Consider the following 18737-nt stretch of genomic DNA (forward strand, 5'->3'; position numbering starts at 1 on the left):
CCAATAGATACAAGTGATTCCATTAGTGATAGTGAAAGTCGTCCTACACAATAACCCTCCTCTCTCTTGTCTCCCTCACACCAGCCCCGAAGGTGTTCAAAGGAAAGTGCAGGTTAACTTATTGTTTTCATTTTGTATTTTATTATTTGGTATTACATTACAGTATTGTAATCATTTTTATACGACTATTTTTGGGTTGTGGAACGAATCATCTGAGTTTCCACCATTATGAAGAAATTCGCTTTGATCTATAAGCACTTTGGATTACAAGCATGTTTCTGGAACGAATTACGCTCACAAACCAAGGTTTTACCACAATTAATTTTAAATATTCAATGTTACAAAGGTGAGGGGGCCAACGCACACCTCAAAAAAACAAAGATTTTTAAAAGTGGGTTATCCCCTTTTAAAAGTGGGTTATCCACAAAATCTGCTACTGTACCAAAACCCTACAATGAGTGTGCTTCATCATTACTTAAAGAATGTTCCTCAAAGTGCAGAAGCAGATTTTCAGAAGACCCATGCACAGAAAACAGGAATAATGAAAATAGATCAAGGAAAGAAAATAAAAGTCTGGGGTTGAGAGAGGGTACATGGTTGAGTATTTGAGGGGCTTCCATTGCTGGCAAGGACAAGCTGGATTCTTTTTTTTTTTTTTTTAATGCTTTTAATGATTATTTGTCTTTGAGAGAGACAGCATGAGCAGGGGAAGGGGCAAAGACAGAGGGAGACATAGAATCCGAAGCAGGCTCCAGGCTCCGAGCTGTGAGCACAGAGCTCAACATGGGGCTCGAACTCATGAACCATGAGATCATGACCCGAGCCAAAGTCAGATGCTTCACTGACTGAGCCACCCAGGCGCCCAGCACAAGCTGGATTCTTAAGGCTCAGAAGCCACACCTCTGATCTGAAGCAGTCAAGAGAAATGCCTGGAAATCCCCAGTACCTCTTTCTCCTTGGAAAAGAGAACACTCCAGTGTATCGAGAATTCCCGACGCCTGTGCAGATTGTGCACAAGAATTAGGAAAGGTTCGTGCAGGGTCCGGCTGCCTCGTCACCAGCTGCCAAGAGCTGACAAAGATATTCCACCTCCATTAGGAAGGGAGGTCCATCCAACTAGATTCCCAAAGCAGACTGTAAAATGTAACGGCAATATCCAATGACCATGGGAATTTTGACCCAAAGTTGTAAAACAGAAACAACCAAAAAGGAAAAAAAAAAAAAAAAGTTGGACCCGTTTTCTGTCAAAGTATAAATTTATAGAGATTGAGAATCAGAGCTGTGGAAAAGAAAATATTACATAATGACGGACCATTAATAACTGCCTTGTAAAATGCTCCTATATCGGCCAGAAGGTGGGTGTGTGCCGTGTGGGATCATGGGAATGGAAAAAAAATGGATTCCAGCTCTTGATTCACAGATGTCATGGGAAAGACAGCAACAGGTTTCTTCTCGACCCCAGCTGGCTTTCGATCCTGCCTTCAATCGCCAATACCAAGCTCTGATTTAACACGAAAAAGTAAAGAGAGTCAGTGTTTTTTCTAACACGGACCAAGACGGAAGCGTGGGTCATGCATTCAATTCGCTGGGTCCCCACTAGTACTAAAAAGGGGCGCCTGGGTGGTTCAGTCCACTGAGCGTCCGAGTTTTGTTTTCGGCTCAGGTCATGATCCCAGGGTCATGGGATTGAGCCCTGAGGTCGGGCTCCACGCTGAACGTAGAGCCTGCTTGGGATTCTGTCTCTTTCCCACAACGCCCCTCTCCCCTATTTGCATTCTCTCTCTCTCTTTCTCTCTCTGTCTTTCTCACTCTCTCAAAATAAATAATAATTACAATAATAAAAATAAATAATAATAAATTTGAAATGAAAGAGTGTTCTATTTACACATTAATAAAGCCACATTTGAGAACACCATTTCTACATTATTAGCACAAGTCAGTATTTCTTGCTCACCTTTGGTTTCAGGTTTGGGTTTGTGTGTGTGTGAGTTCCAGATAGTTCTGCCAAAGACGCCACAGTGAGGGTCTGAAAAATCACAGCTTATGGGATCGCCTCTTAAGCCCCAAGGCTGTGTAAGATTATATTCCGTAGCTAAAATTTAAAAAAAAGACAAGAAATACCCAGTGTTGGCAAGGATGTGTAGAAAAAGGACCCCTCATGCACTGTTGGTGGGAATGCAAACTGGTGCAGTCACCGTGGAAAACAGTATGGAGGTTCCTCAGAAAGTTAGAAATAGAACTACGCTACGATCCAATAGTTCCCCCACTGAGTACTTAACCAAAGAAAACAAAAGCGTTAATTCAAGAAAGAAAAGAAAAGCGCGAATTCAAAAAGACACACACGCACGCCTACGTTTACAGCTGTTGTAATATTTACAACAGCCAAGATACAGAAGCAACCCAAATGTCCATCGACGGATGAACGGATAAAGAAGATGTGGTCTATATATACAATGGAGCATTACTCGGCCATCAAAAAGGATGAAACCTTGCCATTTGAGACATGGATCTAGAAGGTATCACATTAAGTGAGGTAAGTCAGACTTAGGAGGACAAACACTATGATTTCACTCACACGTGGAATCTGAAAAGCCACACGTATGAATAAACAAGCAACCAAAAAGCAGAAACAGACCCATAAATGCAGAGAACAAAGTGGCAGTATGATGGCCCATGGTGGCTACACATGTGATGAGCACAGTGTCACGTGTAGAAACTCTGTCACGTGCCGAACTCTGTCCACGGCAAAATGGGTATTTCCAGGGCATTATAACGCCAAGAGCTCAGATCTCTGACCTTTGTTCATTTCCCACTTACTGGACTGATGCCACTTTGTAAACCTTGCCCGTTGTGGGGTTCCCCCCTTTTCCCAAGGCACTGGTTTTAAGCGTCCTGCACACAAATTCTGATTCATTATTAAGACTCGTTCTTTGGCCAGTGGCTTTCTGAGACATTGCTCCCGAGGGGACTGTAAGAGCTGAGTCTGCACCGGGCTGGAAGCCAGACGTGTATAACGAGATACAAAAGCCCGAGTCTTTTCTCCGCGATGTCCTTGAGAATGAAGATCGTTTCGGATGAAACTCAAGGCCGGCAGGTCTCCGCCTCGGCTGGTCTTTGGCTGGGGAAGAGACAGGGAAATGGGGAGTCGCTGTTTGGTGGGTATGAGGTCTGGGTTACGCAAGATGAACATTTTTCGGAGATGTACTGTCCCACACCGTGCATATACCTAGCAACCCAGTAAAGTGGACTGAACATTTTGTTGATGGTCGATCTCCTATTATGTGTTTCTTACCACCATCGAAAAAAAATAAAAGCTTATCTCAGCTTCCAAGTTCACAGGGTTTACAAGACCGTTTCTCGCATGCACTTCTGGAAGGAAACGTGCCTGTTCAAATAAACCCTGGGACCGGCAGACTGAGTGGGGGTTTAAGGAGATGGTAGTTTTCTGTGTAAAACAAAACAAAGCATCAAATGCCAAATTCTCGCATAAACACAGTCACTGTAGGTCTTGAGCATTTGACAGTTTTATCCAGCGTCCAGTGTTTTCGGGAGAAGGAACACAGAGAATCTGGTTCTTAGCCTCTTTAATGAACGTCTCGTTAGTTTTATTATGGAAGGGTCACATGGTTCACTGGAATGAGGAGGAACCAGATGTAGCATAAATCTGAGCTCCGTGACGTATTAACTGCGAGATCTCAAAAAAATGACTTAGTCTTTCTCAGGCTCAATTCTGCTAAGTGGACACATATCCTATCGTTCACAGTATTTAAGTCCCAGATGATAATGTGTGCCCGGAAGTGGGATTGCTGGCTATGCTTTAACGTTTAAAGGAGCCTTCCTGGGGCGCCTGGGTGGCGCAGTCGGTTAAGCGTCCGACTTCAACCAGGTCACGATCTCTCGGTCCGTGAGTTCAAGCCCCGCATCAGGCTCTGTGCTGATGGCTCGGAGCCTGGAGCCTGTTTCCAATTCTGTGTCTCCCTCTCTCTCTGCCCCTCCCCCGTTCATGCTCTGTCTCTCTCTGTCCCAAAAATAAATAAAACGTTGAAAAAAAAATTAAAAAAAAAAAAAATAAAGGAGCCTTCCTACTATTTTCCAGAGTGGCTACACCAGTTGGCATTCCGACCCGCAGCGCACAAGGGTTCCAACTTCTCGATACCCTCGCCAACGCTGGTTACGTCTTGTCTTTTTGATGAGCCATTCTAACAAGGGGACGTGATAGCTCACTGTAGTTTCGATCGGCATCTCAAAGAAATGTGTGCACAGCTCTGTTCACTGCTGCACTATTTACTCACAACAACCAAGATATGGAAACGATGAATGAATGGATAAAAGAGATGTGACACAGAAGCGCCTAAGTTTTCCTTAACATTCTGGGGACAAGGTTATCGGATCCTTCTCACAAAAATGCAAAAGGACGGTAAGAGACTTGCATGAACACAGTATGCAGTGACTCTACAGAAATTCTGGAACAGTCCCTGCCCGGAAGATGTGGAACCAGAGCCTACATTGGCCTGCCTGTCCCTGAAAGATTCCCTCTTCCAAGGGGTCTCCACGAGAGGGGTGCACAAGCTTGGTCACCCGGTAAACAGGCTTCTGTGTGACTGTCAGTTGGTCGCGACATTCTGCTCCCCGGCTGCAAGTGACATCAGTGTTATCAACTATACACGAGTGGGCTTCAGTGATGAAGGCAGGATGTTTTTACCAAGCAGCAAGGGTCAAGCCACGTGAGTAGAGGGAACGTGCAATCAAATAACGTATTTCTTGATAACGATGACGGAGGCACATTTTTAACAAGCGGCAAAGGCAATGTGCACGGTCACTCTCAAGCACCAGGTAAGAATCTGGCAAAGCGTGGCCTGAACAACAGATCCGGCCCCTGAACAGTGCTTTGTTTTAATAAAACTTTATTGGAACACATATTGTCTAGGGAAGCTTTCGCGCTCGCTGACAGACACAGTGTGCCCTGTAATGCTGAAAACATTTAGCATCTGGTCCTTTGCAAAAAAATGATACAATAATACTGTATCGTGTATTTGCAAGTTGCTAAGAAAACAGAATTTAAAAGTTGTCCACACAGGAAAAATAAGTTTGTTAAGTATGTGTGGTGATGGATGTTGGCTACACCTACTGTGGTGATCATTTCTGCAATATATGTGGGCACCCAATCTTTATGTCGTATACCCGAAACTAAATAGTGTCATATGTCAATTATACCTCAATAAAAAAATTAAAAGTTGAGTTGAAAAAGAGCCAGGGCTGGCCCCGAACTAGATGAATATAGAAAAGCCTATTCTGAGGGGCGCCTGGGTGGCGCAGTCGGTTAAACGTCCGACTTCAGCTCAGGTCACGATCTCGCGGTCCGTGAGTTCGAGCCCCGCGTCGGGCTCTGGGCTGATGGCTCAGAGCCTGGAGCCTGTTTCCGATTCTGTGTCTCCCTCTCTCTCTCTGCCCCTTCCCCGTTCATGCTCTGTCTCTCTCTGTCCCAAAAATAAATAAACATTGAAAAAAAAATTTAAAAAAAAAAAAAAGCTTATTCTGTAACTGGAAAAAGCAGACCAGAAGCAGACTCCTTAAAAGATACAAAGTTTTATTAAACAATCCTGGAATGAATAGTATTATTACATAAATTAGGCAGCAGTAAAATTTTCCTAGGGTATATATACAAATCACAGTGATTTTCATTGTGCAAGATTTGAAAGGATTAGCGACAGGCTATTTTCTTTCTCCACGTGGGAAGCTGCGATGACCCTCCCCACCCCCACCCAGGAATCCCCGTGCTGGCTCGCCGGGGCGCACCGCACCCGCAAAGGCACTCCGTCTCGTGTCTGCGGCCACCCCGCTGGACCGCCACGGGGACCCCGCGATGCGCGGGCGACCCAGCCAGGTGGCCCCGTTAAGCGCAGCGCAAGAGAGAAGGAAGCTACAGTCGTCACCCAGAGCTGAAAAGCCATCTCAGAGCGCAAGGCGCGCTGAGCGTCAGAAGGCCACAGCTCCCACCCGCTAAAGCACCCACGGAACGACACTTTCTCTCCGTTACTCTAAACACAGGGGCCGACCACGGAAGATCCCATGGTAGTGCAACAGAACGGGTTACAACACAGTAATTTATAGGGAACTGTAACACAGGACTTGCTTTCTACTGTGAAGGTCTGTTCCCTGGGATGCGAAAAGCAGACTCCATAGGAACACGCAACGCTTGGTGAAAACTCATGTCCTGCCCTCCACCGCCACTGAGACACGCACACACACAGACACGCACACACACACACACCAAACTGCCCACACGCATCATTAACACCAGCGGTCGTGTGCTTGTCTTCTTGGTTTTGGTAGGTGGATGTCGCCCCCTGAAGGCGGCATCATGAGAAGGATCTTCTCACCTCCGTGAGAAAACGGGACACACGGCACACAGGACTGGCCCCACGCCGACGAAACCCACACTCGGTGGACGGACCTCCGGGAAAAGAACTCAAGCCTCCCATGCCGGGATCCCTGCTGTGGGAGCCATCACGGGCTTCTGTGAACCTATTTGTTTCCGGATATAAAATCAACTGGCTGGAAAAACAAAATCCAACCGAGTATTTCTCCCACACTATGATAACCACGTAGGTGGGATGACAACTTTGAAGTCATTGTGGGACGGGACTCGGCGTGACGCGCTCCCAGGGCGGGGGCAGCCCTGGGGACCCACGGGGTGGGGCGCTGGGGTCTTTAGGTGAGGGCACGGATTCATATTTTCACAGTTAAAGTGGTCCAAAATCCGGAGGCAACTCAGGTCATACGGAGAAAGGGCCAATGCGTCCCACATGACGCGACTGGGGTACTGGGGATTCTGGGGGTGGGAACACCCACGGGAGCCTTTGAGTAGAGCGGAGAGAGTGAAACACAGCAGGGCAGCAGATGCTTACTCACAGGTGGCTGGGCAGGGGTGGGGAGAGCGATGTGAGAGCCTCACGATGGTGTGAGCGGGGCACGCGGCTGACACGTTGAGTTGGGCTCTCTTTCGACGCGTCTTGACTCCAGCCTCAGAAACCACGATGTGGCCCTTGCCTCAACAGACCTGTGCACGACACGGAGGGTTCCCACCCGTGTTCTGCAAGAAGGGGCTGGATGTCGTCCAACAACATGTAGGATATGCGGTTACGGCCAGTTGCGACTTTATCACCTTCTCAGTTTTGAAGACGTGTATCCAGGCGGGCTGGTGCCCATCCCCTTAGGAAAAAGAAAAAAAAAAAAGAAAAAAAAACGACACCCACCCCTACGTACTTCTTTGCAAAATATTCATTTCCTGAGGATGCTTTTTTAACGGTGTTTGTATTTCAGAAAATATTGCCAAGTCATAAAATTGCATAGGACAAAAGGACTGTACAGTTTTGTTTCTGGTGCGAATTTTGCGAACATTTCCATGATGTTTTTTCACGGCTTTTTTTTTTTTTTTTTTTTTTTTGCACACGGATATTTGATATGATCCCTGAAGATTTGAGAGTGCCCCCCACCAAGTAAACTATTTTTCAGTTATATATAGTGACGGTCCCGGGGGTTGGGACTCATTTTGATTAAGCCAGTGTTTGTATGACATCACCCTGCTTCATTTACAGCCCAGCCACGGGCAGTTAACACATGGCTTGTGCCACCTGGAATATTGAAATGGCAAGACTGAGCTTAACACCATCTGGTATTCTTGGAATTCCTTTTAATTTTTAATTTGCTTTGCATGGCTGATGGCGGATGACAATGTTTTTAAAGAACCGTGTGGTCCAAGCGTTCCAACGTTGGGTTGTTTTTGTGTGTGTACGTATCTGTCCAAAATTAAGGCAATGCGTTCCGTGCTATCTTGATGCAATTTTCATGCCAGATATTAAATCCGGGACGGTGAGCACGAAACCCAAAAATAGGCGTATGGGTCCATGTATCTCCGCACAATGTTTCATCGTGTTCAAGAAAGGTGTTTCATTTATTTTTATTTTTCTTAAGCACAAAGTTCCAAAATAATAATAATAATAATTTATTTTTATACGTCAGAGAAGGCGAGATCTCTGCTCTCCCTTGTGGGTTTATATCGGAGCGTACAAAGTGACTTTGTTGATTCCGTTTTGGAACATTCAATGGTGAAATAGTTTAGAATCCACTGGATGTGTGGCCCATTCTGGACCCTCTCCTTTGTCCAAATAGGATGGGGATCGCTCAGCACAGACTGAAAGCACCGCTTTGAAACACCCTTTGAAAAGAATTGTCGAGTTCGTCATTATAAAGAGTTTATTTTGCTAAATCTTGTACTCACTCTGACCTTCTCATCGGAGGTCTACCTGAAGAGCAGGTCATTTACGGGAAAGGGGGACACGCTGGACGCCTTGAATTTCACGGTCTTTTAAAAGCTTTTTTATGTGCTGTTCACTCTACATTCAAGTACCAACAGCCCCGGCCTCCTGGGCGTGTGAGTGGCATCTGGCCGGACCTGAAAGACCACTGCATGGCCTCTGACACTTTGCTGCTTCAGAAAAATGCCTGACTTCCCCACAGGGCAGGTCGTTATACCTGAAGATGTAGCTGTAGAAGAGGTCGGAGGGGGCGCCTGGGTGGCTCAGTCGGCTAAGCGTCCCAATTCAGTTCAGGTCATGATCCCACGGTTCGTGGGTTCGAGCCCCACCTCGGGCTCTGTGCTGACAGCTCAGAGCCTGGAGCCTCCTTCGGATTCTGTCTCCCCCTCTCTGCCCCTACCCCGCTCACACTTGATCTCTCAAAAATAAATAAACATTAAAAAAAAATGAGAAGACTGGTTCCATGCACAGAAAAGGCTTTCGCAAGCGCAGCACTGGAAAAGTGTCTCCGATGGTGCAGACCCAGCAGGTGAGTCAAGAACACCTGAGCTGCAGAAACCTTGAGAGGGTCCTCAGGCGACCCTCGCCCCACACCCAAGTTCTCCAACACACCTCCCAGGGTATGCGCAGCTCCCCTCCTGGCTGCCCGAGGACACGGATGTTTCCAGGCGAGCATGGGAAGAAAGGAAGGGTACAGAGGGGTCTTGGACGTCTGTGGAGGTGTCCTCCTGGCGTCGCCCTAGGCTCTGGAACCTACTAGTTAAGTGCACAGACATCCCTGCAGCAGAAGGTCCTGGTTGAGCCCTACGACCAGTCACACGGACAGAGGTGAGGAGCTCTGCGTTTCCAGAACACTCACAGCCAGGGGGGAACGGGCAATCCCGTGAGGTCCGTACAGCAAAGTTCAGAATCAGGAAGCGGAAACACAGGGCAGAAGGTCATGGATCACGGACAGCACGGACCCCGAGGACATCTTTGCGCGTCCCGTGTCCTGGGAAGAACCACATCTAGCAACACGCTCAGTGTGGACCACTCCACATCTGCCTTTTCACCGTGTTGCTAGATGTGTCTCTGCCCTTCTGGTTTCAAGAGCTAACGTCACCAGGTATGACGCACTAAAGACAAGAGACGCGGACCCACCACACGAAATTTTCTTCACAACCTACGAAATGCACAGAAGACGACACAAAATGCACACACCGTATCCGTTTTAGGTTTTGTCCCCAAGGAAACAGATTCTTGAAAGAGCAACTCGAAAAATAAAAATCACAGGCTGTGCCAAGTACGAACATGGACATCAACGCACGATTTGCACGCCACTCATACAGTCTTTTTACACACGCGCACACACGCACACGCACGCCATCTGTGGTGACGGCGGAACACGTTGAGTTCAAACTCATAAAGTGAAGTCTGGGAGGAAAACCGAGATATCACAGTAGGTTCATCGCACTAAGAGAGAAGACAAAATCTACAACCAAACAATTTTCCAAAAGTTCCTACTGTGCAGTAGATTTCCAGTTGTTTAAATAAGGCCAGGTCCATGACTTTCTACGGGTGTCCAGGCTCTTTATATACATCCAGATATATAGAAATACGGAAACGTCCTTATCCCGCGTAGACGACCCTTCTTCTGAGCAATCAGTGTCCCCGGCAGGTTCAAATCGTCCTGTTTCTCCCAGGAGACAAGATAAAGGATTTGGTTAGTTTGCAAAATAACGGGGTCAATTTTGTAATAACAGCAATAACTCAAAAGGAACTCAACGATACGCACACACAGGAGGAAACTTTTTCAATGAAATTCTTATTCCAAACATCCACAAGCAGGGATCGTAAGGGGTGTGAGATGCTTAATAACACAAAACACAACAAAACTAAACAGTCTTTTTATAAAAAAATTTTTTACTGTTTATTTTTGAGAGAGAGAGAGAGAGAGAGAGAGAGAGGAGAGAACGTGAGACAAGGAGGGGCAGAGAGAGAGACACACACAGAATCCGAAGCAGGCTCCAGGCTCCGAGCTGTCAGCATAGAGCCCGACGCGGGGCTTGAACCCACAAGCGGTGAGATCATGACCTGAGCTAAAGTCAGACACTGAACCGACTGAGCCCCCCAGGGGCCCCCAAACTAAGCATTCTTTTAAAGGTGGGTCTCAAATGTGGTATGATGGTGTCATGCATATAGATCACATGGATTTCACAAGCAAATCTCGATCCTGTCTCGATGGGCTTCACCATAGAACCTTCTAGTTAGACAGAACACATTTTATTCTGAGGTCAAATAAAAGCTCAAGTGTAAGGTATCTCCCTTCCAGCTGTCCTAACATCGTCTTCCTTGGTCTAAAAAACATGGAGAAGGCACTCGCAAAGATGAACAGTTAAGACATACAGTTATCAGTCAGCTCTGGAGGGCAGTATTCACCCTGAGCCTGCCTCTCATCCGTGGCAGACCATTTCGTTTCCCGAAAAAATACCTTCCTGCACGGAGACTCACCCCTGATGACTGAGCGCGGAAAATGCCGGATCTCTGTTCCACCCCGTGTGCAAAATGATGGAGACAGATTAAAACGTTGGGGCGCCCGAATGGCTCAGTCAGTCAAGTGTCTGACTGTTGATTTCGGCTCAGGTCATGATCTCAGGGATCAAGCCCCACGTTGGGCTCTACACTGTCAGCTCGCACCCTACCTGGGATTCGCCTGCTCTCTGCCTCTGCCTCTGCTTATGTTCTCTCTCTCTCTCTCTCTCTCTCTCTATCTCAGAATAAATAAACTTTAAAAAAAATACGAAAATCAAGGAAAGTCAACACGTAGGCATATCGCTGGCAATATGTCGCCTCTCTTCCTTCACATCATTTTTCTTGCCTTGACGTGAGAAGCCATAAACTCAGACATTCCACAGACACAGAGTCAGAGACCTTCGCAGGTTCCAAGACATGACAGACTCAAAACCCATCCTTCTAAATGTCACACTGAGCTTAGCCCATTTCATACGAGGGGTAAGCTGGTATGATCACTTTTTGGTGAGAAGGAACCTAAAAAAAAAATACCTTTTTGGAAATACGTGGTAAGTGTTACGGGGAAAGTGGAGTGGAGCTCAGGGCTTCCAGAAAAGTTGAGAACGCAGGGAGTTTTACGAAGGAGGCATGCGTCTCTACATTCGGGCACGCACACACCTCGCAGGGCTCTTACTCAGAAGTACGGATTGTGCCCCTCGGGTCTGTCTGGGGAGGAGGGTGTGGGACGCAGTACTGTCTCTGGGCCACCTTGAGTGACACCTTGAGTAACCTTGAGTGACATGCCCCGGGGGGCCGGGGGTGGGGGAACGCTTCTTAAACAAGCTGATGCTTGGAAGGACCAGGTCATGTTCTGCTCCCCCGCTCGTGTCCCACTGGATGAGGGAAGCGCCCGTCTTGGTCGACGCAACATCCCCTTGATGAGGGACGTGTCAACCTCACTGGAGTGCAATTACGGAGAAGAAGACATACCTTCCACGTGTGGATTCGCGTCCTCAGAAATTCTTGAAGACTTCCAAATCCTTCGGCGAGACGGGAGGGGCCGCGTTCCAGTCGTTGTCGGGATACGCTTCGAAGTTGGAGGTATCGCCCTCGCCACACAGCTTGGGCACGATGGGTGGCTGTGGGGCCCCGGCAAGACACAAAGGCACGGTTAGGAAGGAACAAGGCGCACCGGGAAGGGACGTGCGTCGCAGCGTGTCTACGGCTTTACGTAAAAATGGAGAGGGATTGAAAAACAAGAATAAAAAGCACAGAGAACCCAAGCCGTCTTTCCTTTGCTTACAAACGTGGGAAGTTTCGAATCTGAGACGGTGCCAGTTTGAGGCACGGAGAGAGGAAACACGCTACCCAGCAGTTGCTCCTTGCAGTCTAGAGGGAGAACCACCCAGGTGGCTTGTGAAATGCAGATTCCCAGGCCAGCCGCGGTCTCAGGGATTCTGAGGTAGCTGGTCCAGTGGCCAGAGTTTGGGAAAATCCCAGAAAGATGTCAAGCCTCAGTCCTGCGTGGATAAAATGAGGTGATCGGCATTGGATAAGAGGTCGGCCAAGGTTTCCCGTAGAGGGCCGCTGAGTAAATATTTTTGGTTTTGCCGGCTGTAGAATTCGTTGTGACCGCTCAGCTCTGGCACTCCAGGGTCACGCAGCCTCAGACAAAATGTGAATGAAGGGATGTGGCCGTGCACTAATAAAACTTTATTTATAAAAATAAGCAAGGGGCAAGGGTGCCTGGGTGGCTCAGTAGGTTAAGTGGCTGACTCTTGATTTCAGCTGAAGTCACGATCTCATGGTTCGTGGGTTCAAGCCCCACGCAGGGCTCTGAGCTGACAGGGTGGAGCCTGCTTGGGATTTTCTGTCTCTTTCCCTCTGCCCCTCCCCCATGTGCGCGCACGTGAGCTCTCTTTTTGTCTCTATCAAAATACATAAATAATCATGAGAATTTAAAAAAATAAGCAAGGGGCTTAGGAGGAAATAGAGTAAGAGACTAACACTCAGCCATGGCAATGCATACCTTCTAATATCTATTTGGTTTGGGTTTTTTTTTTCATTTTTTTTTTTTTTTAGTGTTTATTTTTTTCAACTTTTTTTTTTTTTTTTTTAATTTATTTTTGGGACAGAGAGAGAGACAGAGCATGAACGGGGGAGGGGCAGAGAGAGAGGGAGACACAGAATCCGAAACAGGCTCCAGGCTCTGAGCCATCAGCCCAGAGCCCGACGCGGGGCTCGAACTCACGGACCGCGAGATCGTGACCTGGCTGAGGTCGGACGCTTAACCGACTGCGCCACCCAGGCGCCCCTAGTGTTTATTTTTGAGACAGAGACAACATGAGTGGAGGAGGGGCAGAAAGAGAAGGAGACACAGAATCGGAAGCAGGTTCCAGGCTCCGAGCTGTCAGCACAGAGCCTGACATGGGGCTCGAAATCGCGAACCACGAGATCATGACCTGAGCGAAGACGGAACGCCCAACTGACTGAGCCACCCAGGCGCCCCTCTATTTGGTTTTTGAACAACGCAAATATGTTACTTATTGAATTGGAAAAAGTAAGTCAGTTAAGACAATAAAATACTTAAAAGTTAAAAGCAGTTCATTGAGACACTGGTGGTCTGGGCTGAATGTTAGCTTTTGGGTTGGGGGGCCAAGCATTAGCATTTTTTAGGTCTCTCCATCGAGTCCAAGAAGTATAAGGTTGAGAATGTCACTGTTAAGGAGTCGTGTCAAAAGTACATTCAGTTTAGGGAGGCTCCTGGGTGGTTCAGTGGGTAAAGCGTCCAACTCTTGGTTTCGGCTCAGGTCATGATCTCGCAGTTTGTGGGTTCGAACCCCACATCGGGCTCCATGCTGACAGCGTAGAGCCTCCTTGGGACTCTCTCTCTCCCTTGCTCTCTGCCCCTTCCCCAGTCACTCTCTCTGTCTCTCCCTCAAAAATAAATAAATAAACTTAAAAAATTTTTTTCAAAACTACATTCAGTTTAGGGGCGCTTGAGTGGTTCAGTCAGTTAAGCATCTGACTTCGGTTCATGAGTTCATGGGCTGCAACAGTTCATGAGTTCAAGGCACTGAACTCACAGTTCATGATCTCACAGTTTATGAGTTCAAGGGCTGCATCAGGTTTTCTGCTGTCGGCTCAGAGCCTCCTTCAGGTTGTCTGCTCCCCTCCTTCTCTGCCCTTCCCTGTCTTGCTCTCTCCCTCTCTCTCGGAAATAAACAAACATTAAAAACATAAGTAATTACTTAACTTTATTTATTATTATTTATTTTCATTTTATTTAAATATTTATAATTACATATATTTTTATATATGCATATATATATATATATATATATATATATATTCACTTCAAAGAACGATCTAGAGAATATTCCTCATCTAATCTACTGCCAGGGGTCTCAACCCGTGACCTCCAGGTGTCTCTTTATCGCTAAGACTTAACACCGAACTGGGATGTTGTTGTATTAACGATTTGAGATGCTCTGCTCTGTTACACAAATTAAACAAGGTGTCAGCCACAAACAAACGAGTCACAGGGTCACTCTGTGCCCGTTGGTGACGACAAGTAAAAGACGCCAAGCTGAGACCCACCCGCTTACGTATGTTGTACCTTCAGTTTCCTTTGTGGGACCGCCTCCCAATCCACAGTTCGGAACCACCGATGTCTTTTCACGTCCTCCGCTCCGTTCTTCAGAAGAAACAGGCACCATCAGCAGACAGAATTTTGACAGGACAGGAAAGAAAATATTCCAGAGAAGGTCTACTGTACTTAGGTTAGTGCGTGCGGGCACACACATGCACGCACACACAAAGTTTGCTATGTTTTGAGTAACTGTCCCTGGACCATACGCTATGAGGGGGACACCCGTCAATGAAGCCCTTTGTGTTTTGTTCACTTTCCTTCATAGCAGCAACCTCTGGACCACACATGAACGTGTGATGCCAGCACAGGCTCCCGAGATAAAGAGAGAGACACAGAGTCATTTCTGAATCTGTCACCTGTGTTCATCTTGATGATTTTCCTTGGTATTTAGTATCGTCATCATACAGACATAGGAACCAAGGTTCACTGAAGGATGTAATTGGCTCGGTATTGGGAAGCTATTAAGTCACATGACTAGGACTCAAACCCACGATGTCCAACTTCAGAGATCTTGAACAGCCACCCACTCAGCAGTACCTTCCAATTAGAGTCTTAGTGTGTTTGTGGACTAGTAATGGTGTGCTAACGCCTGTGTGTTTCTCAAGTGTGATCCGATGGCCACGTTGCAGACACCGACGGCAGCATGGCCTCTGAAAACCCCTCCCAAGTGTCCGGCCTTCGACCCTCCCTTTATTCTCCCTTTTTATGGTCCTCGGAGCAACTTTTTTAATCGATTAAATGTTGGAAACTGCGGAGGGAGAAATACACGAATTCTGTGACATGGGAAGAAGCCAGTGGATCTGAATGTAACATTTCGTTTGTGAAATGTTTTACAGTGTAGAGCTCATATTTTTAACCTTTTCAATTTTTCATCCTCAAACAACAAAGCTCTCAATTACTGTATCTACAAAAGGAAAGACATGGTGATGTGAATTGTTTCCACTTTTTTCCTAATCGTATTATTTTGACAACCATTCCTCTTTCCCTATTGGGAAAAAAATACTCTCCCTTCACTTCTAAGTCAAACAGCAAATACCTGTTGAGTGTTACTGTGAGTGATGTGGAGAGAAGGCAAGTAAGACTGGAAGTTTACTCTCAAGTAAGTGAAACTCTACTATGGGTGGTAACGGATTATACTATATCGATAGAGATAAGTAAAGAGGTAGGTAGTTAGATAAGATGGATGGATAGATAGATAGATATGATGATGGATAGATAATAGATAGATGACAGGTGATGGACAGATAGGTGGTAATAGATATGATGAATGCATACGCAGATAATGGATAAATAGATGAGGGATGGATGGACAGATAGATAGATGGATGATAGATCAATAGATGACTGATAGATGATGGATGGATGAATGCATGGATGGATGGATAGACAGATGGAAGGATAGATGATGGATAGATAAATAGATGAATGATTGATAGACGATGGATGGATGGATGGATGGATGGATGGATAGATGGATGACAGATCAATAATTATTGATTGATAGATGATGGATGGATGGATGGATGGATGGACGGATGGACAGATGGAAGGATAGATGATGGGTAAATAGATGATTGATTGATAGACGATGGATGGATGGATGGATGGATGGATGGACATATAATAGATTGATAGATAGATATACAGGGTGGATAGATGGATAGGTGGATGATAGACAAATAGGCAGACAGGGAGACAGGTAGAACACAAGGAAGAAAGAGTGCAGATAAAGGGCATTAACAGGAGAAAACCAGCAAGGTGGGCAGTGAACACGGAGAAAGCTGTGTGGAGGGGTGATTAGCCCACCACGGCTGGCGCGAGGCTGCACCATGAAGATCAGTGCACCCTAAGCTGAGCTGGGGAGGAAGCAGGAGGCCGGTGAACGCCAAGCTAAGGCCCTTGGGCTCTACACTGGGAACACACGCCCTTTTCCATAGACAAATGAGTGCGTGGATGGAGAAAGCCTACAACGGGCACACGTGCAGAGGGAAGCTACAACCACCATCCCGGAAGGCAGGGACACACCCTGACAAGGACAACAACACCACGCAGAAGGGAGAGACGGTCAGCCTGGCGAAAGCACACACGTCCATCTACACGCAACCTGCACTAGACCGCTTACTACTCGGGAACATATTTTCATTTTGATGAGACAGTCTCTGTAGCCTCTTCCAGCCAGTGTCCACATGGCGAAACCCCACCCAGACCGTAAGTCCTAGCTTGGATGTCTGTGTGTGCTTTTTCCAGATTCCCTAGGTCGGAACATCCCAGGAGGCCTGGCGTGGTCAATGAGCTCCTCCCGTCACGTTCTACCGATGGGGCATCTGCGTCGTCCTTGAAGTCATGGCCAAGGACCCTGCTCCTGGCTGCGTGTTTGTGGCATTACCACGGCACGTGTCCACTCGTAAGAAGAGGCTGCTGCGAGGACACGTCCAGACCGCATTCCCGGACGGAGGGGCTCAGATGAAAGCCCGGAGCACCCATGGCCTAGCTCTGTGCCTCCTTCTCTGCAAACCCAAACTGCTCCAGGCAGGCCGGCTCACCTCCCCAGGGGCCAAGGTACCTAGGGAAGCACAGCAGGCCAGCCCCCTCTACCTCTATTTGGATGCGGCGCACCAGGGACGCGAGTGACACATGCATTGTACATTTTAACCGTCACCAGAGCTGTGTTTGATTGGACGTCAACACACAGAAGCAGGTCCCGAAGACTTTCTAGGACACACAACACGCCGCCCCTACGTTTTTAGCGGGATGTCCACGTGAAAGAATTATCTTTGCTCCTTACAGGAAACAAACAAACGTCATGTCGTTATGACGCATGCCCGAAACCAACACAATGTTATGTCAATTACACCTCGCATGGGAGGAGCCTCCTTGAAAACACAAACACAGGCAATATCCGCCCCCCCCCCGCCTCCAAAATGCATGTGACAGACCAAAGTGATGACATGAAATTATAGGAACTGAAAGGAACAGAGAAAATCCAATTTATCTCTGTGGGTTTGGGGGGTCTTTGGTTGGGTGGGGGAAATCTTCCCCAAATCCCATAATCCCAGGCTAATCCTGACAGGAACATGTGACAAATCCCAGTAGAGCTGAATTCTACAAAATAACTGGTAAGTCTTCAAACTCTCAAGATCCTCAGAAACACAGAAAGCCTGAGAAGGGGCCACGGTCAAGAAAAACCAAAGGAGGGGCGCCCGGGTGGCTCAGTCGGTTGGGCAACTGACTTCAGCTCATATCACGATCTCACGGTTCGTGGGTTCGAGCCCCGCGTTGGGCTCTAGGCTGACAGTTCGGAGCCTGGAGCCCGTTTCGGATTTTGTGTCTCCCTCTCTCTCTGCCCCTCCCCCACCACCAACGCTCTGTTTCTCTCTCTCAAAAATAAATAAGCATTAAAAAAAAAAAGACAAAAACCAAAGGAGACATGATGACGAAATGCAGTATGGGATGCCGATGTGATTCCTGAACACAAAGAAGACAGTGGGGGAGACTGAACAACATCGGACAGAGTTGGACTTTAGCCAATCATGTCAGACATGGCGCGCTGGAGTAGGATGTTCAGAATGAGGGAAACTGGGTGTGAGTATTCGGGAGCTCTCTGTACTATCTTTTTAGTTTTTCTCCACATCTAAAACTCTTCTGCAAAAGCAACATTTATTTTTAAAACATCAGGTTGAGGAAAAGTAGGGAGAGCTTCTCATCCTGGAGGGTTCCCCTCACTACTACTCCGTGGCTGTGGCATCCGACTACCACGTGCAGTGGCCGGGTTCTTGGTTGTTCAAGTTAGAGTCCTAGGCGCTGGCCTCTTATGGATAACAGCCCTCACAAGCCCATCACACCATTTCTAATCGGGCAACATAAAGAAGTCACATGGCAAGCAATTCTAGCAAGGCATGGTCTTGGAGCTTAGCTGTGAATCCATCCGACAATTTTCATACGACTGGTCAAAAAACGGCAGTAAGATCGAACGGAGAACTAATCTGTTTCGTGGATGTGTTCCCTGCACCAGTAACATCCCATAAACTAACATTTAAGACCCTCCTTGGAGACGTGGACATAGGAGCCAGTGTCCGTGAATGATGTGAAGGACAAATGAGACCACTGTTACGGGTTGAATTGTGCCCTACACAAAAGGGATACATCGAAGTCCTAGCCCTGGTACCTGTCAGTGTAACTGTGCGGAAATAGGGTCTTTGCAGATGTAAACAAGTTAAGACGAGGTCATCAGGGTGGCCCTAAATCCAGTGACAGGTGTCCTTATGAGAGACAGAAGA

The 18737-nt window shown here is 47.1% G+C and overlaps 1 protein-coding gene across 3 annotated transcripts in view; it reads right to left on the bottom strand.

The window, feature by feature from the left end:
• Window positions 1-5570: 5570 nt before the first annotated feature.
• PRKX (protein kinase X-linked) overlaps window positions 5571-18737 on the bottom strand; it is a 71648-nt gene continuing 58481 nt past the window's right edge. The window contains exons 7-9 of one of the 3 annotated variants that reach the window (XM_030306419.2): window positions 14428-14505; window positions 11799-11947; window positions 5571-9993 (exon numbers count right to left, since the gene is read on the bottom strand). In XM_030306419.2, coding sequence (XP_030162279.1) covers window positions 11822-11947; window positions 14428-14505 — 204 coding nt within the window. In that variant the 3' untranslated portion in view covers window positions 5571-9993; window positions 11799-11821. The other 2 variants (XM_030306418.2, XM_030306420.1) reach the window with 2 other exon arrangements.

The sequence above is a fragment of the Lynx canadensis genome, chromosome X, assembly GCF_007474595.2.
Source record: "Lynx canadensis isolate LIC74 chromosome X, mLynCan4.pri.v2, whole genome shotgun sequence".
Lineage (NCBI taxonomy): Eukaryota > Metazoa > Chordata > Mammalia > Carnivora > Felidae > Lynx > Lynx canadensis.